Source organism: Mugil cephalus, chromosome 19, assembly GCF_022458985.1.
Source record: "Mugil cephalus isolate CIBA_MC_2020 chromosome 19, CIBA_Mcephalus_1.1, whole genome shotgun sequence".
NCBI lineage: Eukaryota > Metazoa > Chordata > Actinopteri > Mugiliformes > Mugilidae > Mugil > Mugil cephalus.
Genome location: NC_061788.1, coordinates 8169372 through 8196484, shown reverse-complemented (window position 1 = coordinate 8196484; position 27113 = coordinate 8169372). Strand labels below are relative to the sequence as shown.

The following is a 27113-nucleotide window of genomic DNA, read 5'->3' as shown; positions in this document are numbered from 1 at the left end:
ACAGAGAGAGACGCAGAGAGAGGACACAGGCTGACAACCTTGGCTGGGTTGATCCTATTAGATGTAATCTCCAGACTTTACAAATCCACAGCCGTTTAAACTTGGTTCATGTGAAACTCTGAAGGTTGCAGCTCCCCGTCCCCCCTCCACCCCTATTGCATTCATCCTAATCATTACAAACTGTTTGGATAATGCTCAATTAAATTAAGACCCATTTCTTTACTTAGTGCATTAACCCTGATTCAGGTAGATAGGATTAATTGTTACTTAAGCTTAAATATTTAATGGCTGTACAGCTGAATTCGAGTGTGACTGACCATTTCAAGCCACTAAGGATTTGAAATGAGAAATCCAAACATAAAGCTGCATGATAACATTTATAGCATGCCGTATTTTTTTTTTCCAAAACTAGAAAGAATATGAGTGACACATGAAGAAACATTACCTTAACATCCTGAGACCTGAGCTGTTGCTTGCTATGCATTTATAATTTCTCCATTTCTCTTTATTTGGGATTAGCAGGACCTACGAACTATAAAATCTAAGCAACGTCTTTGAACAGGAAGTCGATTTTGGAAAAAAATATGTCCTCATGAGCGGATTATTTCATATAATTATATTAATATAAATGTTACATCAATATGTAACAAAATAGAAAACTGTTAATTCTCATATCTGAACACTGCTGTGCAAAACGAGAATTGCAAATAATGAATTCCTCAATCGAGTACTTGCTAATTAGCAAAGTTATAGCTGCTATAACGTGATTGCTCATGTATTTACATCAACTAGTATCTAGTTATGAGAATAAAAGTTTAAATGAAGCACAATAATCTGCCACAAACCTGAAACTTGACATCCCCATATGAGGACGCGGGGTCTCGGGAGGTTCACAAACCAACACATTGCTTGTATTCAATATACATCTTTATTTGAACAATACATTTGTTTTTATTAGTGTGAAGTACCACCATGTATATATATATTGTCATTGTTTATGTACATCGTTTTTATTTCAGTCAGTATTTTTAAATTAGGATTTGTGCAAATCTGCAAATGTCTCTGCAAACATTTCAGGCTCAACAGTTTTTATTACCTTTAAAATGTATATGTCAAAAGTTGTGAAGATTACCTGCTTTGTAGTAACACTGAAAGAAAAAAAAAAGAGAAGAAGAAGCTAACTGTCAAAACTCACTCAAACACCACGTACAAAAGAAAACTAGAATAACCATGGAAGCGAAAGGAAATACTCAGACAGGATTTGTTTTCCATAAGACCGTTTTGACATTGTCTCATCTCGTGACAGATAGAGGAACAATGTGAAAATTATATCATAAATAATTAGAATTGTAAAGATCATTGTGGACCATAAGAACTTTGTGGTTATGTGTCAGGGAAACTCACTTTTTTTTACATCACCAACTAAAAAAAAAAACAAAAAAAAAACAATAATGTGACAGAGATATGGCACCATGGCCATGATTTCTTTTATATTTAGTAACAAGCTAACAGGGAAACGTTACAGTAGATTGTTCATTGGATACAGATTGGTGACGCCAGATTTATTTTGCGTTACATAAATAGGATTTTGCATTTTACAGTGTGACTGAATCCGAGATATTTTTACCACAGCTTGATGTGTAGATTCCCACAAAGTGGTGGAAGCATCACTTTCTCGTCTTCTTCTCTGCAAACACACACGACCATTCACATGACGGAGCACTTCTCCTCTGCTTTGCTCTTCAGCTCGGTGACGGTGGCCGAGGCCTTCTCCTTCAGCTGGTCCATGTCCATGTTCTGCAAGTTTTGAATCTGGCCCATGAGGGACTCCTTGCTCTCCTCCTCCGTGGCGTCCTCGTCCACCATCTTGAGCAGCTCCTCCGGCACATCCACGTCGTCCCCGGCCATCTCAAGCATGTTCTCGTCCTGCTCGCTCTGCGGGCGACAACAACGGGGGCGGAAAACAAAGGTCAGACCAAAGAAGAACCTAAACTCGTTCATAAAAATATATTCAGACATGTTTCTTCAGGTCAAAATCTTCACTGATACAATATGAAATCTCACTTTTTCAAATGACTGAACAGAATGATACCTTCTTTTTTTTGCAGTATTTGTAGGGTCTATAAATCATCAACAAAATCCAGTACCACAAAGGCTGACAATATTTTGTCGCTACCATGAGTGTGACAAATACTGTGCATGTCTTGAAGGCCTTTTACAGGATTAATGTGTAGCTTGACTGCCATAGTTTGATTAGAATCAAGTCTGGAGCCAAGCTATTGCTAAAAAATGGTAGATTTTATTTTGATTTGACACGTTCAAAACTTATATTTAATACTTATGCTTAATCCGTCCGAATGGGTACAATTTATATGATGAAGCAAATAAGCCAGCGAGCAAATACTGTAGATGAACTCTGTGATCTGTCTTAATCCTTACGTTCAAGTAACCGCACTCGAGGATATTCCTGCGCCCTGGGTTTTCTGAACATTTGTGAAGCGCGTACGACTTTCCGCCGACTTCATTATCCGCACAGCCACAATTTTTTGCGTCACTGCATCATAGAAAAGCTAAATTTAAAGGCTTTTCGACGGACCGAATCTAATCACTTAATATCAGGAATGGTCTTGCAGTAGGCACAGGACTGTGACTACTTTAAACTTCAATCTGTGGGATTAACTCAGACCTGCTTTAGCATTTCCTCTTCCAATCCCAACGATAGTCTAAAGAGATCTTCTATAGTGCTGCACGAGACCCTAATTCCATTACACGAACAACACCAACTTCCTGTTTATTCTCACACCGTATATATATGTATATATCTTTTTTTTGACTCACACTGGTAGTATATATATATATATATATATATATGTTCTCAACCACCTACCCATTCATATAAAAGAGCATAATGGGATCCCTTTTGCGGCCCTATTGTTAGAGAAAAATCAATTTAAAATGCAGATTCCCGCTCTAATGAATACACTTTGGCCTCTGTCATTTGTTTGTCATTTCCCTTTCAGCCTGACTCACAATGTAAACATCATTGTGAGGAAGATAATTAGATTTGTATGTGTTGCTACCAGCAGTCACCCCCACAATGTATGTGCGGTTTCTATTTAAAAGAAAAACTGTGAAAACAAATGCGCCTATTGTTTAAAACAGAGTGCAGAACAAAAAGACACCAATCCAGCCGCAGACAAGGTCATCTCTCCGTAGATTTTCCTATTCACCATAACAATGCACAGCTCGATTAGTTGCGTAGTTCACCATTAGATTCCAGAAATCTATCTATGAACCTTCTTTAAGCGGCTTACATGAAATCCGTACATACCTTTGTCGCTCCCTCCATTGTTTAAAATCTTCGAATTGCTCAGTTTACATCCACTAAAGTAGATTTCGTAGTTTCTCAGAGCCAGTTCACCCTGACCGGCGCTGCCTAATGAGCCTGGGACACCTGCTCAGTGGCATTTGGCTTTGTGCGACTGAAGGTGCAATATGGGACGTGTAGGCTAACGTCTCCAGGACGTCGGTCTTTCGCGCTAATCTGCTGGCATGGCTTCTGCCTCCTGTTGTCTGACCTGCAGCTGCCAAGTGCTGCTGTTAGATTAAGATAACCTCCACTAACCGTGAAGCAGCTATTTCTACCTGCACAGACAGGGAGCTCATCCACTTCAGCTTTCTTCTGCCACTGGTGGGTACATCCAATTAATAAAGCACTGCCAATTATTATTAGCAGTCTTCGTTATATGACTAATAAATGCGAATCGTGACATGACTTAAAAATAGTATACAAGCATTTAAGTAATGCTTTATAATATTATAAAAATATACATTTTATAGTTCTTGTCATGTGTCGTTAAAATGTGCAATCATAGGGGGATTTTTGATTAATAGTTATAATAATATAATACATAATAGACCATTTGTCATGTCCTTATGATTGATTATTAATACATTATCATGTTAAATTAAAAATGTATTATTGAAGCCACTAAGGATTTGAAATGAGAAATTCAAGCATAAAGTCCTATGCTAACATTAATAGCATGTTAAATAGCTAAATGCTAAGTAATTAAATGTAGCGTTTTAAAGTGAAGTGCTACCTTGACAACAATAAACCATCATAACATTATATCTTGGAGTTTATTAATTACCCGTGCTGAATAAACTACTCCTATAGGGATGTGATTAATTACCTTAGGCAGCCTGTATTTTTCTCTCAGACACACTCTCAGCGTTGCCCTCTCCGCCTTCTTGTGCAAGAAATCTGCATCTCTCTCCATCCTGGACAGACAAAGATGATATATTAGTAAAAAACAAACAAAAAAAACAAATTAACGTTGAGTTAAACCTGTATTTTTCCAGAGCACAGTCACAGCAAATTTCAGTTTCTCCTGTGAAATTGTAATTTTTCCTTTTAGCATTACGGTTACATTACATGTTTTTTTTTATTGACACACAAACCTGTATTGTGAACATCCATGTTGACGTTGTCATGTTTGCAGACATAGTGTTTTATTTCAGGTACATATCCATGAATCATAAAGTGCACACTAAGGCTGCAGATATGTTAAATAGGAAAAGCAATGTTTGACAGAAATAGCATATAACTTCTCTTCTGATCAAACATGCTTCAGTGTTTGAATCTTGATTCCAAACGGCCAAAGGCAACTCTCTCCCGTAAACACCATCAGTGATTACTGTCCTGTAAATTGTGCTACGTGAACAGGCCGCTCACGTACTCTCCCATAGCCAATTAAAGATGGGATTATTAGGGCAGACTGAGTCAAGCAGATTTGAAATCAAGCCAGGACACTGTAACTTGAACTATAGTGAAACAACAACAACAACGCAACGATGTATTGAAGTTTTGAAAAAAAAAAAATACAAAAACATTTGTAAAAATGTTCTTTATAGTCAGATTGTACAGACTCCTGGACCGTCTGTTTGTAGAAGGGAGAAACCATCTTTCCTGTTCTCTTTTATTGGTCTAAATCAAAAGTCAGACAATTATTTTATTGTTGTTTTTTTTGGCTGCCAAATTGAATTCATTAAGAGAAACACACACTCATATGACATTAATGTCATTTTCTAAAACAAACAAATTAAATCTTTAAATACGGGGGAGTAGAGAGGCAGGATTAATCTTGTTATGCAACACAGACTGAATGGATCTGCTCAAAGCTACTGGATCTACTCTGCTTTAGTTCACATTTATTCATTTTCAAAAGCAAATATTTTATTCATTTATTTCATTTAGAATTATTTCACGGTATAGCACCGCTTAAAATATTTAAATTATGTGAAAAGAAGTGAAATAAAGAAATAAAAGTGCAATATTAGAAATAAAATGTTAGATAGTAAAATTCTTCAGTGTTTAAATGATAGTGAGGAAAGAATGAAGTAGATCCTTTAAAAAAATGATGACTTTAATAGCAATAAATTAATGATTCAGGACAAGATAAACAAACGGACGATGGATTATAGATCCGGCCTCAGTGTGACATTTAGCCCCAGTGGATTATTGTGTAGAAAATTGTGGAAAAAATAAAGAATCCACTATTGTGGTGGCTCTGCTGTGACCTTCAGCAACAAATGCATCGGCCGAAAACACAGCTCATTGATTTTAAACTTACACAGATAAAAAAAAAAACACATTGTCTGGTACTTTTAGTTCAGTTTAGATTTGAAAAACAAAAACAAACTATGAAATAAAGAGGGAAAATGGAGAAAACTGTGATGGGACAGAAAGCAGCTTTTCAAGGTCAGAGTGTGCGGCCACACTGCTCTCAATGGGCCAATGGCATCGATTCAAAATGGAGTACGGTCCGCGTTGCTACTTACTTTTCCTCCACCAATTGTTTTTGGTACTCTTCATACTCCTCTCGTGTCATCCCCGCCGCTTTGGCTGGATCCGAGGGGGTGGCCTCCTCCTCTTTGTCGCCTCCGCCGCCGAGACCCATTCCCGACAGGGGGTTCCCAATCATGCTCTTGATCAAGAAAGCCATCTCGAGTTGTGTGACTGTCTAATCTGCGAGGACGAGGATTGTTTTTGTAGATGGAAAATGATGCCGCTTCTCTTATGGCGCCGTTCGCTGTGGATTCCTATAGCCGTTCAAGTCCAGCGGTAGCTCTCTAGCTAACCTGCTGCTTGTCCATAGAGCCAAGGACACACTGACGACAAGCAACAGACACAAACACACACGCACTTAAAAACTCACACACACGTTTTGCCTCGGCCATAATCTGGATTTAATCCTCCCTACTCCGCTATGCTAAGAGGCAGATGGCCTGTTTTCTCTCTATTTTGAAATCATGCAGACATTTTTGTCAATATCATATTTGTGTTATTTTAACTCCTTCTGCATTTTCTTGGCAAAACTTGGAGCAGGGCACGTCATAAAAAACTTTTGGAGACGTGAATCCTCGGTTTGTGGCCACACATGTGTTGCTTCCGCCCACTGCTGCTTAATCATATTAGTGAAGTACGGGCCGCCCCGTGCGCAGCTTACACTGCTGAGTCCAATAGAGTGGAGGGAGAGGAGTGGGATTACAGGCTTGTTTATCCCCATGAAGCCATCCTGCATGCAGTGCTATTGTTCAGTGGGAGGATGATTGATGGGAGGAGACAACTCCCACAGTCACCATCACCATCGTATCTGGTTTGGTGGGGAACCTGTAGATTTTGGAGCGATCAAACATATCCAAACTTGATGGTCTGCAAACAAACAAGATCTAAAACATATATTTTTCTTACTTTTTAATTAATCTCTTTTTGTCCAGAGGACTGCATTGCATGCATCCTTTTCCCTTTACTAAAATATGTTGAATTCATGTTAATGTGTATTTAAATTGTCTAAATTTTTAGGGGAAAATAAAAAACATATACAAAAAGTATCTAATCAACCAAAGATTTTGCAACCGCCCTGCCAACCTCCACGGCTCCCTGCTGATTATTCAATGGTCCCAGAAGATGATCTGGTAGCGCTCTGACTTTTTCTCAACTGACTTCACGGCCTCACATTTGGGGTTTTAGTGAAATATCTCAAAAACTATTTAATGGACAGAAGTAAAAGTCTGGATACTTGTGTAAAAAGAAAAATACTCTGGTTAAGTAAGTAAAAGTACTGATTCAACTCCTTTACTCAAGTAAAAATAAGAAAGAAGCGGTGTGTGGGTCGATACTGAAATATCGATACTTCCGATACCAGGTCTTTAAGCTCTAAAATTGTTTCTCAAATAAAAATATCAATAATACCTTCGATACTTCAGTCATTTGAGGTAATGGAAGAACACAGTGGAAAGTAACTAAACGGTTGAGTTGTAGCAACACAACAAACCTCAGGTACAACACCTCAGGTTAAACCACAACACACAATACAAGGCATTTATGAGGAGGCCAGTATCAGAATTAAGATGCAAGTTTTCATTTTCTAGTAGTTCTAAATAGTTAAACAATAATTTATTTTAATGGTCTTATAATTTTACTTGACTTTTTTCAGAGTTAAAACAACATTTTCACATATTTTGTATGATTGTGTCCTCTTTTTTTTTGGTATTAGCTCGGCAAAATAGTAAATGAAGCCACTACCTCAATATAGTTTCAAACAGTTTAAAATAAATTAATTACTAAAATGACTGTTTTTAGGTTAACCAAACACATTGGGCTGTATTTACAATAAATATCAGATTGGTATCGCTTGACACCAGCCTGAATTTTAATCAGTATCGTCTCGGAAAGGAAATCGGTGGTATCGAACACCACTATAAGAAAATACAGGCTCTGAAATATACTTTGTAAAAAAGTTTTTTTGCCATTAATGAAACAATACATCCATTGATAATCTTGCAAAATGGAAAAAAAAAAGTTCTGACAGAATAATCTAGACTGAACAGCTTTGGTTTTAACAGCTCTGTGTGCTTGAACGGCAGAAATTCGTGGATTTTAGGTTAAAACACGCATTTGAATCATTCTTAGAGCGATAACATCTATCAATTCTCTTAAATTAGGCAATGGATGGGGAAGGTCTTGCTTTTCCAAATCTTCTGAAGCGTCGCCGTCACTAGACACCTTTCTGTGTCTCTTCTTCTCCTTCTTTTGACTCTCTGCCGTCTTCTTCTACGACTCCATCCATATATGTGTGTATTTATGCAGCTGTCATTCTAATTTGTAATCCATCAGTTATGAATGCAGCAAAAGATAGGGACTGAGAAAAACAGGAATAAACATTTTTATCTGAGAAAAGAAAAAAGAACAGGGTCCAGGGTGCTCAGGAAGTTTCTTAATCATATAACGATTGTGCTTTTTATCTGTTCCTATAACTTTAGTCATATCAACACACTCCACCATAATTTGTCATACAAAAATGTCTATATCCTGCTTGTAAATGCAAGGTGTGTCATGTGTAAATACATAATAATAATAAATGAACATATTGAACAGCTGCTCTAGTGGTGCAATTTGCCTTCAGTGTGGCTTTTCAATAAAATACTCGGAGCAATGACGAATGTCGTGTAACGTGCAAAAGTAATTTGAAAAAGACGCAGTATGAGTGCCATGTTTCTCAGTTAATCAAACAAAAAGCACAGACTGGAGGAATTTGTGTTTACTGTTTAAGTAAATTGTTCAGATGGAGGATGTTTGACTGAATCACAACATATAAACAGAGGCAGAAATCCGATGTCTGGGTCGTCACCACCAGCATTTTTGTAATACTTTATACAAAATTGCACATTTCAAAAACACAGGTTCTTTTGTTGTCGGTTTACTTTTGTGAAATAGGACTGTGGCAGAAATCAGCTTTTGCAAACAAAATCTAATGGACCTGACCAGCCAGAAATACTGTAAAGAACATGTCACATCTTGTTGAAAATCCAGAACAACAAATTTCACGCTGGTATTCATACACATTATCCTGATCAAATTAAAATTCTTCAATGAATTAAAACAAACGTATTCAACAAAACCAATTATTTTCAAGTACAATAACTTACGATCTGAAAGTAATCAAAAAAAAAAAAAAATTATGAAAAATGGACATTCCCTCATTCACACAGGCTTGTTTAATAAACGCATTTCATCAAAAGAATTTCTTTGCCGCTGCTTCTTGTTGACTTCTACGAGAAAAAAACAGAAAAGAGACGCAAAGGATTAGACAAATTGGTCATTAACATCCACTACAAAGATAAACAAAAGAAACGATGTCTTACTTGTACATGACGTAGCAGAAGAACAGGACTGACTGGATGACGACAAAGATCGCAAAATGAACAGTGGATAAACAGGAGGGCATGGGAGGCACCTCGGGGCATTTCATGACCTTTTCAGCAGGATTCTGCTCACGAAAAAAAAAAAGAGAATCAGCCAAATGAATTATATAAATTAATTATTACACACTCACTGGCCACTTTATTAGGTACACCTGTTCAATTGCTTGTTAAGATAAATAGTTAATCAGCCAACCACATGGCTACAGTTCAGTGCATTTAGGCATGTAGAGGTGATCAAGACAACTTGCCTTAGATCAAATCGAGCATCAGAATTGGGAAGAAAGGGGATTTAAGTGACTTTGAACGTGGTATGGTTGTTGGTCTGAGTATTTCAGAAACTGCTGATCTACTGGGATTATCACACACAATCATCTCTAGGGTTTTACAGAGAATGTTCAGAAAAAGAGAAAATATCCAGTGAGAGGCAGTTGTGTGGACGAAAATGCCTTGTTGGTGTGAGAGGTCAGAGGAGAATGAGCAGACTGGTTGGAGATGATAGAAATGGTATCAACGGTTCAGGCTGGTGGTGGTGGTGTGATGATGTGGGGGACATTTTCTTGACACACTTTGGGCCCCTTAGTACAAACTGAGCATGGTTTAAATGCCACAGCCTACCTGAGTATTGTTGCTGACCATGTCCATCCCTTTATAACCACAGTGGACCCATATTCCAACACCTTGTTGATAGTATGCCACAAAGAGTTGAGGCCAAAGTCCAACCTTTTACTAGCGAGGTGTACCTAATAAAGTGGCTGGTGAGTGTATATATATCGCTGCTTGACATTAAATTCCAAACTACCTGAGCGTTACGCTGGACCAGGTGCTCCACGTCTCTCTTGACTGTGTGCAGATGTTCCTTAATGTCGTTGAAGTGCTGAATAGTCTCGTACGACCCCAGTCCACCGGCGTTACCCTGATGCTGGACAGAGCCGATCTGTTTCAGCGAGTCATGAAAAGAGTTTCTGCAGAGACAAAGAGAAGACAAACTTAGTGGCATCATGTATCATGGAATCTAATGCAGCCAAAAGCAGAAACCATAAGATAGACAAAAAAAAAATATGCTGTTCGGTATTGTTTATTTACAGTAACATAAAGTGACCAAAAATTAATCCTTTAATCCCTATTCACTGGAGGCTACATGTTCTCAAAGTTCAAAAAACAGAAAATTACCATCTGATAAAAGAGGTCATGATTGCTAAATTAATCCCTGATAAAAACATGTTCTTACAACAGATTACAAGTACAGTAGGTTAAGAAACAGGGGAGCACTATCGGGATTATGAAATCTATAAGAGGCTAGCTATGAGGCTAAAGATGAAATTAAAATGTTGATTGAAAATTTTTAACAAAGCGCTCGATGGCTGGAATCATAATAAATGCGGCCCCCTCTGAATGTGCTACATTCTATATTTGAGTTAAGAAGCTTTAGAGGGGAAAAGTGATGCAGTTTAAGGCCACAAGGTACATGTTTTCATGAGAGTCAGAGGAGACTTAAAGAATAATAAGGAAGCTTGTTTTATACTCCAGCAACAGATACACGCAAAGTCTATGTCGTAGCCTACACAGGGGGGCGGTGGGGGGGGTTATGATTTGTACTTCTGTTCTGAGTATTAAAAAAATATTTATGTTCTAACTCTTTGTTCAGTGACTTTTAGCTTTTCAGTTAGTGTCACAGAGGTAAAGAAGAGAAGAACCCATGGATCTCACATGATTCTCTTCTTCTTTACATTTATGTTTCAGAAAACACTTAGATTTTAAGAGGCTGCCAGTGAGTTAAATAAACCATTTTGTACTGGAACTATAGGATTGGATGCATAAATCACAATTTACTAATACAAATTTACCCAAAAAAGCTCACAACAGATGTCAAAATATACAACTGCTCCGCCTCAACAGTTACTGAATGTGAAATCCAGTACTTCCACTTTTAATTTCACCAGTAAATTAAATTAAAGTACAGTACAGTGTAGATCACTCTCGGTAGAGAATGAATACCTAAGCCTGGATCACAATTCTCAACAAAATTAAATTTCTTAAAGTTGATTACTGACAGGGAGAAAGCAATATGTTTCTCTTATCATCTTAAACACATCTAAGACGATTAAGAAAAAAAAAAGTGAATTGACAAATGAGCAGAGCTCCAGCCGAGTACGAGGAAAGACTCTCGGGACGGATGATTGTGACAAGAAATGATTTGGAGGGAAAGCATGTTTTGCTTGTGTATGACAGATGTATTTAAAGACTGCTAATCGGATGAGGAGAAAATGGTGCTAAGATGTGGCCTTTTCTTGCTCGGCCACATGGCCAAGGTCTGAAACAGGGATGACATATAAACAAAATCTAATTTGTTTCACAGAGAGGGGAAAAAATAAAATCTCCCTTGAGAAAGTAAGTGAGCGTTTATTAAACCCTACGTCTAATCTTCATTCACTACAAGTGACCCATTTATGAGCAGAAAGCCTTCTTTGTACGTTTAGAGTCTGAGATGAAGTCTCATCCTGAACTCTGCGCTAAAAGACGGGTCAGGATAAACTGAGGACTTAATCTACAAAGTAATACAGATCAGTCGCTCACATTAGCACATTAGACGGAGCAGCTGCAGCCTTTTGCCAGCATCTGAACGCATTTACCGCGTCCGTCAACTTACTCCTTTGCGCCATATTGACTTAAAATTACCACTCCGCTAACGTGCTTTCTTAAAAAATCATCACAGAAACCCAATTGTCACTTGCTCGCTGTGGGATTTAATTCACTTACAGAATTCGGAGGCTGCACGTGGGCGGCGCGGCGTCTAGGCTCGTGTCAGTTTGGGGTCAGCGATACAATAAAGAAAATCATGCATGCAAAATCTTTTGAGGACCAATGTCCTGTTGGATTTAGGGCATACAAACAGCTTGATTCTTTTATGATACACGAGGCTGAGAGATTAATGTTACATAAAATAAAATCTTTAATATCTTGTGATTCTGATTAATTCTTTATGCAGATGGTGTGTTGAAATTAAGACACATTTGTCCCTCCAGAACGACTACGACACAGTACTTTAGCAAATGAATTAACTAAGACCTTATTTTTCAACACAACTGGTAGCAGAGCTGGAGGTAAATAAATTAGTGAAACTAGTTAGATAAATTACACATTAATTATATGCAAACTTTGAAAAATCTAATCTATAAGTAGGGTTTTTTTTTATGGCGATTACATTGTGTAGACCTAATCAGGCTTACTGTGAGATCAATATTAAACAGTCACTATAGACTTTAGTCATGGAGACAAACTATGATAAAATGTCTTAAAACTGCTTTATCTTAACACTAAGAACGTGTGCGCTCGGTCGTCTGAGAGAGGAAAGGGAAACTATTTTTACAGTTAAAGAAGCAGGTGATTACAGATGGATATTACTACATCTATCAGACTGCAATTACAGGATGTATCAGAAACGAGTCTTATTCATGGAGATGAGAAATCTAAAACTCCAAGGGACAAACTGTAGGACACAGAATTGTCTTTCTGTAATCGGAACAGAACCATACTTGATGTGTCCTCGATAAATGGGAGGCTAAAAAGCTATACGTACAAAGTTTTGTAAAAGAGAAAAAGTCATTGTGTAACACATTCGTAATAAAAGAGTGTGTCTCAGTTATACAGTACTATCCAGGCTATGGAAGGTAATTCTCTCCACCATCTGAAAGAAGGGTGGGAAAAGACCTGAACATGGAGCTCTCTGAGGAAACATGGCAAAAAGCTATTAAAAAGAATACACACAAACTCAATTTGTGTTTAAGGACCTGCACCTCTGTGGAGTCAGACTGGCCCAGATTCAAACTGCATCAGGTGCCATCAGGCTCCTGCTACTCTGGGACATATGTTTTGGACTTGCTCCACACATTCTGGTTAGAGATTTTCAGCACATTCTTTTATATTTGTATAAAAAAACAAAAAAGAATTAAACCGGATCCGGTTATCCCAGTATTCAGGGTTACCCGTAGTAACAGTGAGCCCATTCACGTTGGGTTTGTGTTAAGTTAGAAAAAATCAGATACATGATTCAGGTGAAAAGCCTCAAAAAACTTTTCGTTAGCAAAAACTTGTATGTATGCATATGTCATATGTGACATATGCATATGTATATTGTATCTATTGTGCCTTTTGGCTCTTTTGTTTGTTTTTCTTATTATTCCACGTTTTCTTTTTCTCTCACTACATTTTATTGGTGACTCAATAGAAACAAACTGAAATAAAACAGAGGTAAGATCCATTCATAGTGATGATTTTCCCATTTAGTCGTGAGCCCGTGCACTCAGTCGACTTTCTGTGGAGGAAACCGTGGCAGCAGCTGGATTATCAGCCCGGCAGACACCTGTGATGTCGCCGCCACCGCATCCTGAGATTAAATATGATTTGAGGGATTTAACAGGCAGGATTTCTCTTGTTTTCCTCAAGTATCACACATTTCTCTATGCGCGTGCTGCAAAAACAACAGCTAGTTTTTTAAGAAGAAACAATGGGCAACAACAACAACGTTGTCACTTACTTCAGCTCGTTCAGATTTCTGAGGACATCCTGTTGTGTTGCTAGGATGGAGCCCAGCTGTTGACTGGAAGAATCCGCCTGAGAGGGAAATACAGCGTGTAACACATATCTCCATTTATGCAAAACATTAAACGTGCATTTCTGGATGTTTAATCCCAAAACCCACACAGAACATGAGATAACGTGTAGCCCTTAACTCTACATCTCTTGCCTCATGTGTGAGCTGGATTCCCTGCGATGATGTTCTCACCTGTCCTGACTCAGCGTTCGTCCCTTTCTTGGCGACCTCGTCCGTGATGGCGGAGACGTACCGACGCTGCTCATCCAGAATCATAGCGAGCTGCCGGTGGAGCTGTTTGATCTCCAGATGGATCCGGTTCTGGCCTTCAAACACCTGACGGATCTCCCGGTCGTTCACGCTCTCGTACAAATCCTCGACTGAAGAGAATACAAACATTAGAAAAAGATTAAAAAGTTAAATCTACATGATGACCTGTCATGATGTAAAAGTAAACAACATAATGTTTGGACCTGTTATTTTTTTCAACACATTCTCTATAAAGCTGAATTCATAGTTTTAAGTTTAACACACTCGCTGTAATTTTACGTCACTGTTTGGGGTATTTTTATTTAGGAAACTAACTCGGCTCTCCTTGGACGTCTGGGTGCTCTTTCTGAAACTCCTCTTTCTTTTTATCGAGCTCTTGCTGGAAGTTCTGAAATTCCTCCTGGTACTTGTCCTTCTCCTCTTTAGGAATCTCAGAATCGACTGGAGGCTTCAATGGGAAAGACAAAGAAAAAAAAAGGAAAAAAAAACTGAATTCAATGGAGGCTACGCTTAGGCTATATCGTGCACGCACATGCATGTGCACACACACACAACTGGAGAGAAAAGAACACACTGACACACAAACACACACACACACAGGATTGGAAAGGTTTTAGGAGCTCTAGGAAAATGTAGTTACCGGCTGCTGGCCCGGCTCTGTGAGTCTGAATAACAAGAAGGACAAAACATCGTGGTCATCTGACGGAGGAAAGAGATTCTGAATTAGTGTCACGTAGAAACACATAGAAATGAAAACATTTAAATACAGCAGCTGATTACATTACGTCACTGCGATAACGCAATGTGGTGATAATACTTTATCAAAGACAATGAAAATAAATTCCAATGAAAACTGTCAGGTCGTAAAATACAAATAATGGGGTTAAAATCTCTGTCGCACAATAATTAGGTTGTGTTGCTAAGAAATATTAGGCTATTATTCAAAAAGTTTTACACAGAAATATCTTTTAACAAGATTATAAACAGTCTTAAAATCTTTAAGGATTTTAATTTGGTAAAATGTCTTCAAAGACTAGTAATAATAAAGTTTGTTTATTTCGAACACTAAAAAGAAAGAATTGCATATACAATTGAAAAAGAGAGAAAAGTAAAGATAATATAATAATATTAACATACGTGGGGAAATAATACAGGAAATTATAACGTATTTCCACATAATATTAATACAATTCTTCTTTTTTCAGCAGAAGATAAATATCAAAGATGTTATTCTTGTGCCACATCAAACACTTCTTTCCGAAAATGACAAACTAAAGTCAATCATTTCTCTTGACTCATGAGCCTCTAAACCCGGTACCTGGGCCTAGAGAATTAATTCAATTAACTAATGTGACTGATTCAATATGGACTGTAGAGTTAAATTTAGATTATTAAAAACAATTTTATTTCAATTTTTATTTACTAAAATATACTGGATTGATGTTAATGTGTATTTAATGAAATTTAGATTTGTGGGGGAAAAATTTAAAAAAAAACAAGAAATATATATATATATATATATATATATATATATATATAGGACACCCTGTTGAAGACCTGTGTATATTTTTATATATTTTCTGAGTTTTTAACACAACAAGCTAAATAATACCTGCTAAACCACCGGTAGCGGCTGAAATGCCGAAGAAGCCCTCGCTAGGAATGATCATGTTGTCCACTTTTGTGCAGAACTCATAGTCCTCTCTGTCTGGAGTGAAACCGTTGTTGATCAGGATCTGAGGAAGTATATTCAAAGCACTGATGACTGATTCAGTAATAAAAAAAACATTAGGGAGATAAACTATGAGATACATTTTATGGTCTAAATGTGTGTGTTTTTGTCATCTCCTACCGTCAGTGTCCGCTTGTAGTACGTTATTTTGGCTCTGACAGGATAGGGTTTGTTGCGGAAGTCCCGTAAACATGTGCCGAGGGCTTGTGTGCTGCCGTCACTGGATGAAAACAACATTTTAAGACAAACATACACCTGTTACATCTACACATACCACTCTGATCCACGTAAACATTGTTCAAAAGTGGAGAAAATACAAGTTTATTAGATAAGTGAATCACATTAATGCCCGTGTATGTTTTCGTAAACACTTACTTAGCCGAGCAGTAAAACCCATGAATTCTAAGACACAACTGAAATGGCACTGAAAAAGTGATTTAAAGCTTTCACTCGCTCGGGGGAGATTAGGAAAGATGGAGGATTATTTACTTTCCAAGCAAATATAATCATATTTCCTAATCTTCTTTAAGTTGTTCAAATTTGAGTTGGGGGGTGACGTCAGAGCGGAGCAAAAGAAATGTTTACTTACTTTTGGTGGTCATAAACAAGGTTTCCATTGTTCCCAACAACTATTATAGCCGGGTTGTTTTTCTGGGATGAAAAAAAAAAACAAAGAAACACATTAATCCTTTTGTCATCTGAAGACGGGAGGTGGCATTTTAGGTAATCATATAAAAAAAAAACAATCCCGCACATGTGCAAATAAATTATAATAAATTGTTTTGGCAATGATCAAATTTGTTTGTTTAAAGTTGGCTGTGTCAGGTGTAGGTCATCCTGCTGTACCTATCTGCTGCCACTTGGGGGCAGTGTCAAGAATACGCAGAACAACCGAAAGCGGAGGCTTCTCTTGTTTGTGTTTTTGCGTGTCTGTTAGCATCGCTCCTGCTGTGTTAAAGACCAAACAGTGAAATTCTTTGAAGATAAACAGTTTAGACGTTCAAGTGTGGAGGTTTTGGCCGTCGCTATGGTGACAGAGTGTGACGAATCAACATCCTTACTCGTGAATAACCTTAAAACTTGATATAATTTAAATGAGTAAGTTGTTATTTCTGCTGTTAAACACAGTATTCGGTCATTGGGGATCAACTCGCTTTGTTGAGTGCGCCTTAAGTGGCCATTCGCGGAATTGCAATTTTTTAAGATGCATTTTTTATTGGCAGAAGTTGCTGCTTGAGAAAAAGCAAAATTGAATATGTTGCCATTTTCCGTGCTATTCTTGTTTGCACTTGTGTGTTCTTTGTTATTTGTTTTCCACTCTGCTGTAGTTATTCCCTTGAGAAATGCACAACTTATAACTTGGAAACGCCTACATTTTGAAAAACCTGTCAAATATCTAAAGCTAAAACACTGGTATGCTCTCATGAAGTGGCTTTTCAGACATAAAGATATAAAAGGATATAAAAGTGTGACAGAAAAACTTTTTTCGTATTTCCCCATTAGCACTGACTCAGGAGATTATGTCACCAGTTAATTTTACGTCCACAGTTAAGTCTCACATGATGAGAATTGATGAGAAATATGGGATACTGTGAGACTATACTTTAGACTTACAGCTCATTCGCAAAACACCTTTGAATGGAAACAAGTACAAAGCGCAATTGTACTTTATGGAAATATCGCTTTTACTTTTACTTTTCAATGTGGCTTCTGTGCTGGTTAATTCCCATCATGCTTCCCTCTCACTCTCTCACCTTTAGGGGTTATTCTCAGCAGCCGGCGTTTTTAAAAAAACGTGAAGTATACACAACCTCCTCTTAAAAAATGTAAAGAATCCTCAGACTCACTAATGGTGAAGAGTAAACATTGACTCGAACTGAGAAGTTGACACCAACCTTTCCATCATTGTCAAAAGAGTCAAAGAAGACGCCAAATCCATTCCACTGATCAGCAGCTCCGTACACCGGACCATCCAGGCCTTGTGTAGTGGTGAACCACACCGCCTGTTACACAAAGAAAAACATGGAACAACTATTATACACATGCTTTTTTTTATCATTCTTTAATAAACACGTGTGGAGGTGTTGGTTTGACAGAAAATGAGAGTGTATATTTAGCCGTAGTAGCCACAATGTAGCCATAATTCATACTAATGGAGACATTTTAAATTTTAAAAACATATCTGAGCACTCTGATGGAAAAATTGTATACTTTTAAATGACTCAAATATACTTTTAAATGACTTAAATATACAGATGATAATAAGTTAATGTCTACAGATATACTGGTTTGGCCCATTTATCACTGCAGCCTTAGTGACCACTAGGTCGTCTCTACCATATGTGTTTTACCCTGAAAATGGCTAATAACCGACTTCACTCACTGAGTTTTTAATCATAATTAATGACAACCAGGGCTGACTGAGAGTTACAAAAAAATGATAATAATTCATGGCTGCCCAGTGACGTTTAACAAGTCTGTTATAAGCAAACTTTACAAGTTTGAACTGTTCTTTGTCGGTTGACAAATTGCTTGTCATGTCAGCCTGTGGGTAAGACACACCTCTTAAAATGCAATGTACACCTTCCATTTAAATGCAGGTTTCTCCACATTCAAGTGGCCCTGCTCAGTGTAACATGACATATATTATAACACAGTGTGTTTACGCTGTGCATGCTTGACCCAGTTTATATGCAAAGGAGAAAATCGAATAACTGACGGGAACATCTCCTTCTCCACACTAGATGCCGATACGTGTCTTCCAAGACTGGCATTTCAAACAACAACAAGATGGATAATAGCTCAGCTTTTTTAAACTCGTACGTAATGTGCGCGGCTACTTTTTGGTGCAGATAAGATTCGCGGTATCCCTCAGGTGTTTCTTCTACCGGCTCTGTTTACCTTCTTCTTCTGCGACCGGAATTCTTGGATGTTAGATGTCAATCAGCTAAGGAGAATTAAGAGGAGTAACGTGTTCACATGCATGTAAGTTGTCCAGGTAAAGTCAGATTTGATTTTTCCGCATGCATGTAACCGTACTGACAGAAATAGGTCGGTTCCAAGTAAATCCACAGAGTATTTTTCACATAAGCACATTGTAACATTATTGAATTTAGGGTTCGACAGCAGGATCTTACTTTTATAAGCCAATTCATTCCTGTGACCAAACGATTACAGTTTGGGGAATATGATATACGATGAGCAGCCGTTCAGTACTAATTTCCATTTCCTAGAGGCTTAATGTGGTTTCAAGACTTTGTATTTATATTAGACTGACAAATGGTTAATAAGCAATCATCCTAATTTTGTGGTAAACACATTGTATTTTCGGTAACTCCTTCATCAGCTACAGAAACAGATTTGTCTTTGGTCTCCAACACGGTTACAACTGGCTGTAACGCTGCAGCAATCTATGGATATGCACATCATAGCTTGACACAGCTGTGCACAGCTAAAGAGCCAGGGTGGGTAAATATTACAACCCTATATCCCCAGAAAGGGTAACACCAAAGTCTGAGCCCTTCTTACCAAACCATCTGCTCCCATTCTGCCTCTTCCAGATACTCTGAAGGTCACCTCGGCCTCCCAGTGCTCAAAGTTGACTTTGTTTTTTGTCCACACAGATCCTCTCTGACTCCTGAGGGATGGCGTGATGCGCACTTGGTCTGCACTTGGAATGGCATCTGGAATGGAGAGGACAGCGGGTGAGTTAAATGATGAAACTTGTTTATCACAAAGTGCAAAAGATTTTTTTTTTCTGTAAAAGTATTCTATTTCATCATTATATCTTGGGTTCTAGACATTTTTTTTTTACATTCAAGCTTGCCAAACATTACTTAGTTCCTATTTTAAATTGGGAGGATTTGCTGTTATTCCTTGGAGGATTTGGAGCAGTTAGTTAGTCAAAACAAACAACTACGGTCACAGTGTCTCAGTTTGACTCTGGCCACTCGCATCACTGTTCCCTCTATGTTTATCTATCTGTGATCTAATCTAATCTAATCTAATCTGATCTACACGGTCATCTGTGCCTTGCTACTTGCTACTCTTGGAACTTGTAAAGGATAGACCAGTGACACATTAGTCTGCAGACTGATCATTCTCACAGTCCTAAATCAATGTTGCCGGATAGTGAATGAATGTGCCGTAATCTCGTGCAAGCTCTCATTGAACACTCATATCAGTGGACTGGACAGCTCACTGTGTGATGCAAGAATCCAAAGGCCCATTTTTTTTTTTTTTTTTTTGCAAGGGGAGAGTTCAATACTGTAGCAATGTGTGTCTGCACAACCCCTCTCACCAGTCAGTGCCTTTAATGCAATGTTTTTAAGACCACGTACCACTGTTACTAAGGTTGGCCAAAATCCGAGCATTTCTTAACGTACTTTTGAATGAACAAAGCAAAGCGCTGTCACTTGCGAACACGCTGAGCGGAAACGCGTCAGTTTCAAAAACTGCACACACAACCCACCTCAGGTGTCTACGTGACATTACGAGACGCGACTTTAATTAAGCGTTCGGTGCATTTGATGAGCAGCGGTTCTGGGGATGTTGACAGCTGGAGACAAACTTACTTCCAGTGTGGATCCAGAAGGGGATACTGCCGTCCGCCTGAGACAGGTGGGGTCCTTTGAAGCTGTATTTGTACTCAAAGCGGCGGTGAGGGAACTCTTCTGTGGTCGAGGCACTCGTGGAGATGTCGGCGACGCTGGGGTGAAATATTAACGTGGTGAGAAAAGTTAATAAGAAGAGAGGAGGGTTAGTAGCCCGGCGCAGGGCTATGGACACCGCCATGTTTCTGTATCACTGCTGACGTAGCGCTGAGTCCACGAGCATGACGGGAAGCCTGTAGGGCCAACAGGGCGTTTTCTCATTGGTCGACTCCTGAGTCCTGTCCTTAACTCCCTCCCCCTTCCTCCCCCACTTGTCTGCATCATTGCCTTTATAAGAGACATGGAGAAAGAAACCTCTAGTATATAAATAAATGCAATGCAATGCAATAACCACAGAGTTAAAAATAAATAAATATATATATATATAATAGCCTTTAAAAAATTGTAAAGACTGCAGTAGTAACCAGGAAATGGTTACGCACAAAAAGCTGAATTATTTTGCAATGTTTTTGTGTGTTTGTTTTAATTGGCTTAAAAATACATACCTGAGAGTCTTGCTCTGCCTAATTCTTGCTTAATTAAAAACGGATAAAGACGTGAAGCATGAATGGAGCTGTGAGGCAGGTGACGCCCAGACAGGCAGCTGGTGACCTCGGATAACCCCCAACTGTCAATCAAAGCAGTTACACTACCATCGTGTAGGTAGGTAGCTAGGTAGGTAGCTAGGTAGGTAGCTAGGTAGGTAGGCAGGCAGACTTAGAGAAGGGGCAAAATAACTGGTACAGAACATCTACAAAACATAGAAGGTTATGTGCTGTTTGTACACACTGTGTGTGTGGGTGACTGTGTGTCTAAGGGTTTGTTGTGTTGTGTGGGTGAATATCAAGTCTTGAAGGAAGTACATGTTCGTAAAGGAGAAGAGGAAGGAGAGTCAAAAAAGCAAAAAAAAAAAGAGCACTGCTACTTTGGTATTTTGTGGTGATATATAATAGTAGTATATTTATATATGACACATATATTGCATAATATGAATATAGCCAATTCATTAGTTTAGTATCTATGATGGATTATATTAACACAGGAAGGCAATGTGTGATTTGTGTGGTATGCACACACATATACACAAATGTGAGTCCACCAATTAGCAGCCTCTAGGGTAAAATAAAAAGCTATTATTATCTCTTATGCGTTGTGATTAACCACCGTGGTAGCTTCATTATTTAACCCATAATAATCGATCCTGTACAGGGATACAGTCCCTATGTTTATTTAGGGATATGCAACATGTGAACACATTTTGCATGTTAATGCAAAACAGTGATCATAGAAGTAGCCTGAAGCTACATTTACATTATGTCCTCTTTATTGTGCTCATGAGTATTGCGCTCCAAATGATTCGGGTCTTGTTGTGGTTCTTAAGTTCTATGGACGTTTCTGGACAATTTCACTGATATTTTAAAAATGGTGGAAGTGAATGGTAAATATATTTTCCATATGTGGTCACTTCTGAAAACTGTTCCAGGTCCAGAGCCCGGCCTGATTCAGCTCGACACTTGAGTAGATAGAAACTTTATTCATCCAAAACTGAGAAATTTCAATGAATAATGAGAAACTGTAATACATTTCATACATAAAAGCCAAAATATATGTCATTGGTGGTAATTTAGAGGCTATTACTTGTCATAAATACACCTAAAATAATAGCGTAAGGACCTTTTTAGACAGATATAATGAGTTTAAGTTAACATTCAAACCTGGCTGTTTTATCCTAAAATGTTAAAATTAGCAGAAAACTTGCAAAAAAAACCTTGTCCATGTGATTTTAGTTCTTCAGTCCCATTGGTTGATGAACTTTCTGAGTTTTTCTGGAGTCTGCAAAGGGTCAGTGAAAGGTTAGGTGGTGGCTCCAAGAGCTTTCACTGCAGCCTGAAAGCCTCAGTGGGAGATGGGAGATGACACAATTATGTGCTATTGGCTTTTTATTTACTTTCCCCAACCTTCCTCCTGTTGCTTGTGGAGGTGCAGCGTCACTGATGATTACGGGTTCAGGAACAAAACAAGCTTTTGTGGCGACGCTAATCTGGGGATTTTATCTATTTAGACAAATGTTTAGCAAATGGCAAGAATTGAGCTGCACATGTGAGAAGGTTTATTTAGTCATGCAACATACACGAACGGAGACGGCCTGTTGATTGGAAGAGGACCACTGATCATTTTGGCGCCTTTACAAAACCACAGTGGAGACACACTCAGTGTCCAGGTTTTTAGATGCACATATGAACAGATAAAGTTTTAACCGAGCCAAAAAAACATCGCCTTTTATACTCACTTCTCACTCGCTATCGTAATAGCTGCATTTTTTTTGTTATTTTGATGTGTTATTTTTACACATCAAACATTTTTATGCTAAATTAAAACGATGCAAAAACAAACAATCCCTTAAACGTTTAGTGATATTTCTTGTCATCTGGAAACACTGATTCCTCTCGACATCATCACAATAATGGAATTCAATCTATGACGGTTATGAATGTTACGTGGCTAATTCTCGTCAAACCAGTTCCATGCGATGTTGGGAATGTAACATGGCGCTTGTGCACATACTTGCGTCTCTCACAGGTGCTTTGGGGCACACAGTCATACAGGGAAAGCATTAGAAAAGGAATGCTCTTAACTGAAATATTATGATGGTGCGCCAATAAACAAATCCTGTAAAGAAAGGAAACATGAAATGGGGTAAGCAAAGTCTTAAAAGACGCCACAAAAAGCCCAGTGGAGTGGTGATGAGTGATAGCAAAATTATCATGAAATCTAGCAGCGGGGCACAGAAAATAGAGGCCTCTGTCCTTTGTCTGAGGAAGTCCTCATTAGAGAGTTAAACCACACTCTTTGTTAGGAAACGTAGGATTTGAATAACAATGGCGATGCTAATGGATCCATTTAGAGGGGGACAATCGCAACCTGTAGGATGTTAATGGGTCACTGAAACTGTGAATAGCCCATCACATGAGTCAGCACAAATATTTGGCCAGTGGATTACGATGCTGTAGTAAATGTAATCCAGGACGTGACTGGAACCTGACATTTACTGGAGCCTCTAGTGTCAGAACGGGGTTTGAGCCGGCAGTTATTTATTTATTTATTCATTTTACTTACTACTTCTTGAGATTTATCAGTCCTAAACTAAACTGGCCTTAACGGATAAAACAAATACCCATTGTGTCGTCCCCTGGGGGATTTGGGCATCTAAAGATGTTTGTATTACCCGTGTCGCATTAGGGGGAAAGGGAGAGTGGCTTGTCACCTCCTGGTGTGTCACAGTGGCTGAGTTAAACGAAGCCTGTTGCTTCGCTGTGTTTATTCATACCTGAAAAGCACAAAGCCCTCCATTATCAAATCAGCTGAAAGTCTGCTGGGGCGACAGCATGCTGAGGAAACGTCCTGTGGCTGAACCCGCTGTGCTCTTACCACCATGATGCAAAACTTCCATCAGAGGAGCGTGATTTTTACATTTAAACCATCCATTGGGTCTGGTTTTATTACAGTTTACCTGTAAAATCACACATAATTAACGTAATTTGAGACGAGGAAGCTCAATCCTATCCAATTCCTGATCATTTGAGACGATAATGATTACTCCACACCGGCTGTGCTGCCGTTTTATTTCTTGGCTCAGTTCCGTGCGCACAGGCCACATACTCACCCCGAACAATGTCGCAAGGACTAAACCTTTATTTCAGATTGCTTCAACACAGTCCAGTGTGGTCCAGGCTAGAGAGGACACTTATTGTCCACTAAGGACTTGCCACATTCATTTGAGGAGCAGCCCTTTCTCATTATTAACAGACACACTAAACGATGGGCCCCAAACAATACAGAACAGATCCCTTTATGCGGACAAGTGCTCAACGTTTCAGCAACCGCTGGGCGCCCTTCCCCGCTCCCTCTTCTTTTTAGATACCTGCACGTAAGTGAAAGATGTGGGGGACACAAAGGATATCCTCAACTTTCCTTTTCTCCCATTCTGTGAAACAGGCCCATTTTAAAGCTTTTATTTGTGCAAAGCCTCTCATTAACTCCGCTCATGCTGCCTCCCTCGGCTTAAGTACTGGGTGTTGTAAAAAAGCTACCAATTAGTCACTCATCAGCTCCAATTAGAGGAGACAAAGCCTGAGTAAAGATAACTCAATGAGAGGGAGAGGTGGAAGGGCGAGGGGCTGGCCATGTGTGTTTTTTTGTGCGCGCCCGTTCATAGGTGCGTGCGTGTGTGTGTGTGTTTGTGTACATGTGTGGAGCCCCCGGGCCGGCACAACACAGTTTTTAATCACTGAAGAACTTGTGGCTATTGAGTTTGACCCACTGCGGCACAGGTCCATTCACTCCCCGGGCTCCTCAGTGAACCCTTTTCTCAGGGCCAAGTGTTGTTGTGCTGGGAAGACAGGCCCCCCAGGAGTCCCAGAAAGAGAGCCATTCAATCCTCTCTACCTGTTTGCAGCGTATAAAGCACTTAGTCCCAGGCCGATCTCTCATTATTGTCTCCTTCACTCTCAATACTTCCTTAAACTTAGGCCTCAACAAGAGCGAGCCCTTTTAGAGGGGGGAAATAGGGGATGTATGTTAAGGGGGTGCCTTTCGCCTCATTAGAATTGAATTTGCACTGTCTTGTAATTACGTTGAAGGGCAACAATGTGTTTTTTTTCCCCCCTCATAATCTGCATTGAATAGAAGATTTTTGGGGCAGTTAATTTGCTGCCCATACTAATGCATTAATTAATGAATTGGGTAGCACTAATTTTCTCTACTCTGTCTCTCTCTGTTTGTTTCCTCCATCTGTTTCCAACAGTTCTGGGAAGCCACTACTAATAAAATTACCTCATTAGGGCCTGCATTGCAGCACAGTAACTCACTCATTCATTTTCTATTAAACATTTTCTTTGGAGGGAAGGGAGGGGCTGCTGTATGTGTTCCCATTCAGTGTTGCATCTTTTTTTTTGTGGGTAGTTCTAAATAATGAGAGGGACTAGCAGGGAGATATAATTGGGAACAAGGGGGCACTTCAGTAAATATTTGAAATCTTTTTAAGGCTTGTCCTTGTATGACGACGGTGATTAATTACTTCCAGGAGGGATATTGAAGAAATATATTGCCAAGTTTTTTTTTTCTTTCGGCCTTTTCCTGGACGAGACGACCCCAGCTTGTTAAAAGGATGCGCAAAAGCACTTTAATATCGGTCGCTCTTTAATCAAATGCGAATCCTGACGTGCACTGTTCTCTGAAAATGGGATCGATGGTGTATTGTAAACAATGACGCGTGATTTAATGAAGGCGGCGTGCTGAAAAAAACGTGCAGGTCTGTTTTTGTTTTTCTGTAACTGGCATAGATGATGATGATAGAGAGTGATATCATTGATAATTATCACCGCTCTAATGTAGGCATCAAATACTGTGGATGTTATTTTACTATAATTTACTGTAAAGTGGATTTAGGTGCTTACAATAACAAAATGGTTAATTACTCTCAAAGAGACATTCATTTTTAAGAATATAACAAGGATCTATTATAGTGTCAGGACAAGTCCCAAAATAAACAAGAAAACAGCATGAGAGAATATTCCCACAACCTTGTTCATGTCTGTATTTGGATTATCTGCATTTGCTGAACTACACTCCAAAGTTTAATGAGTTCACTAACATCATTTAAAAACTGTAGTCACACAGTATAATGACTACCTACTGCCACCTAGTGGACTCAGACAGACATTGGATGCAGCTGCACTGTTATAATTCTCACTAGGGTTGTGGGGGTTACTGCAGCCTATCCCAGCTGTCATCGGGTACATCCTGGACAGGTGGCCAGTCTATCGCAGGGCTAACACAGACACAAACAACCATTTAGAATCACCAATTAACCTAACGAGCATGTCTTTGGAGGTGGGAGGAAACCGAAGTACCTGGAGAAAATTAACTCAGACACAGGGAAAACATGCAAACTCCACCCAGAAAGGCCCGAGCCTGGGAGGCATCAGGGCTAACACCTATTATTAGTAAAATTAGTAGTGTGTATCATGTGTGTATCATGTGTATAAACATGTGTTATGACAAACAGAACTTCATTTATGAATTTGAGCAGAAGAGTGACAATAAAAAGCACATTTCTAAATGTGGCTGCTAAAACATGTCAAAAACATATAAACCCAGAGTAGTTGACTGTGGTTGAGCACATGAGAGATGACTGATCAGTACATGGGCTAAAGACATGAGTTATACAGCTCTCGTCTCATGTAGGTTCAGTTCAACACCTTGATATTGCAGAATGCCAATAATTGATAACTTCAGTTTCAGGTAACTGATTATTTTGGCATCTGTGTAACCTGTGTAACCATCTGTGAGAGAGCCTAGAAGATTACCACTGGAAAAGCGGTCACCATCACCACACAGGATGCCATCTACTACAAAGTATGGATCCACATGCTCCACAACTGCTGGACTCGCTCACCTCTCCTTATGCCGGCATCTTTGACTCTAACTGACACATCTGGTGGTGATTTCAAATATAACACTGGCTTGGTACCCAGTCAGAGACAGAGTGGAAACATAAAACCTGACAACCATTTATGACATATATATCATTTCGCTT

The 27113-nt window shown here is 38.9% G+C and overlaps 2 protein-coding genes across 2 annotated transcripts; both read right to left on the bottom strand.

The window, feature by feature from the left end:
• Nucleotides 1–909: 909 nt before the first annotated feature.
• Nucleotides 910–6224, bottom strand: cplx4a (complexin 4a). The gene is made up of 3 exons (XM_047570771.1): nt 5845–6224; nt 4197–4284; nt 910–1935 (listed from the first exon to the last, which is right to left on the bottom strand). Exons 1-3 carry the CDS (start codon nt 6006–6008, stop codon nt 1708–1710), a joined length of 480 nt encoding a protein of 159 aa, XP_047426727.1. The 5' UTR covers nt 6009–6224; the 3' UTR covers nt 910–1707.
• A 1567-nt stretch (nt 6225–7791) lies between these two features.
• lman1 (lectin, mannose-binding, 1) lies at nt 7792–20695 on the bottom strand. The gene is made up of 13 exons (XM_047570402.1): nt 20438–20695; nt 19392–19546; nt 17759–17866; nt 16453–16514; nt 15984–16083; nt 15744–15867; nt 14772–14830; nt 14447–14579; nt 14054–14241; nt 13805–13881; nt 10070–10232; nt 9211–9335; nt 7792–9117 (listed from the first exon to the last, which is right to left on the bottom strand). The coding sequence occupies exons 1-13, from the start codon at nt 20655–20657 to the stop codon at nt 9081–9083; spliced, it is 1551 nt and encodes a 516-aa protein (XP_047426358.1). The 5' UTR covers nt 20658–20695; the 3' UTR covers nt 7792–9080.
• Between the last annotated feature and the right edge of the window lie 6418 nt (nt 20696–27113).

What these genes read in the sequence shown, in the direction of transcription:
- cplx4a (XM_047570771.1), bottom strand. Translation starts at nt 6,008, where the DNA reads ATGGCTTTCTTGATCAAGAGCATGATTGGGAACCCCCTGTCGGGAATG. An exon ending in AAACAATTGGTGGAGGAAAA is followed by an intron (nt 4,285 to 5,844) that starts GTAAGTAGCAAC and finishes TTGTCTGTCCAG; the next exon opens with GATGGAGAGAGATGCAGATT. An exon ending in AAAAATACAGGCTGCCTAAG is followed by an intron (nt 1,936 to 4,196) that starts GTAATTAATCAC and finishes TGTCGCCCGCAG; the next exon opens with AGCGAGCAGGACGAGAACAT.
- lman1 (XM_047570402.1), bottom strand. Translation starts at nt 20,657, where the DNA reads ATGGCGGTGTCCATAGCCCTGCGCCGGGCTACTAACCCTCCTCTCTTC. An exon ending in ACTACAAGCGGACACTGACG is followed by an intron (nt 15,868 to 15,983) that starts GTAGGAGATGAC and finishes ATACTTCCTCAG; the next exon opens with ATCCTGATCAACAACGGTTT. An exon ending in CGCTACCGGTGGTTTAGCAG is followed by an intron (nt 14,831 to 15,743) that starts GTATTATTTAGC and finishes TTCCTCCGTCAG; the next exon opens with ATGACCACGATGTTTTGTCC.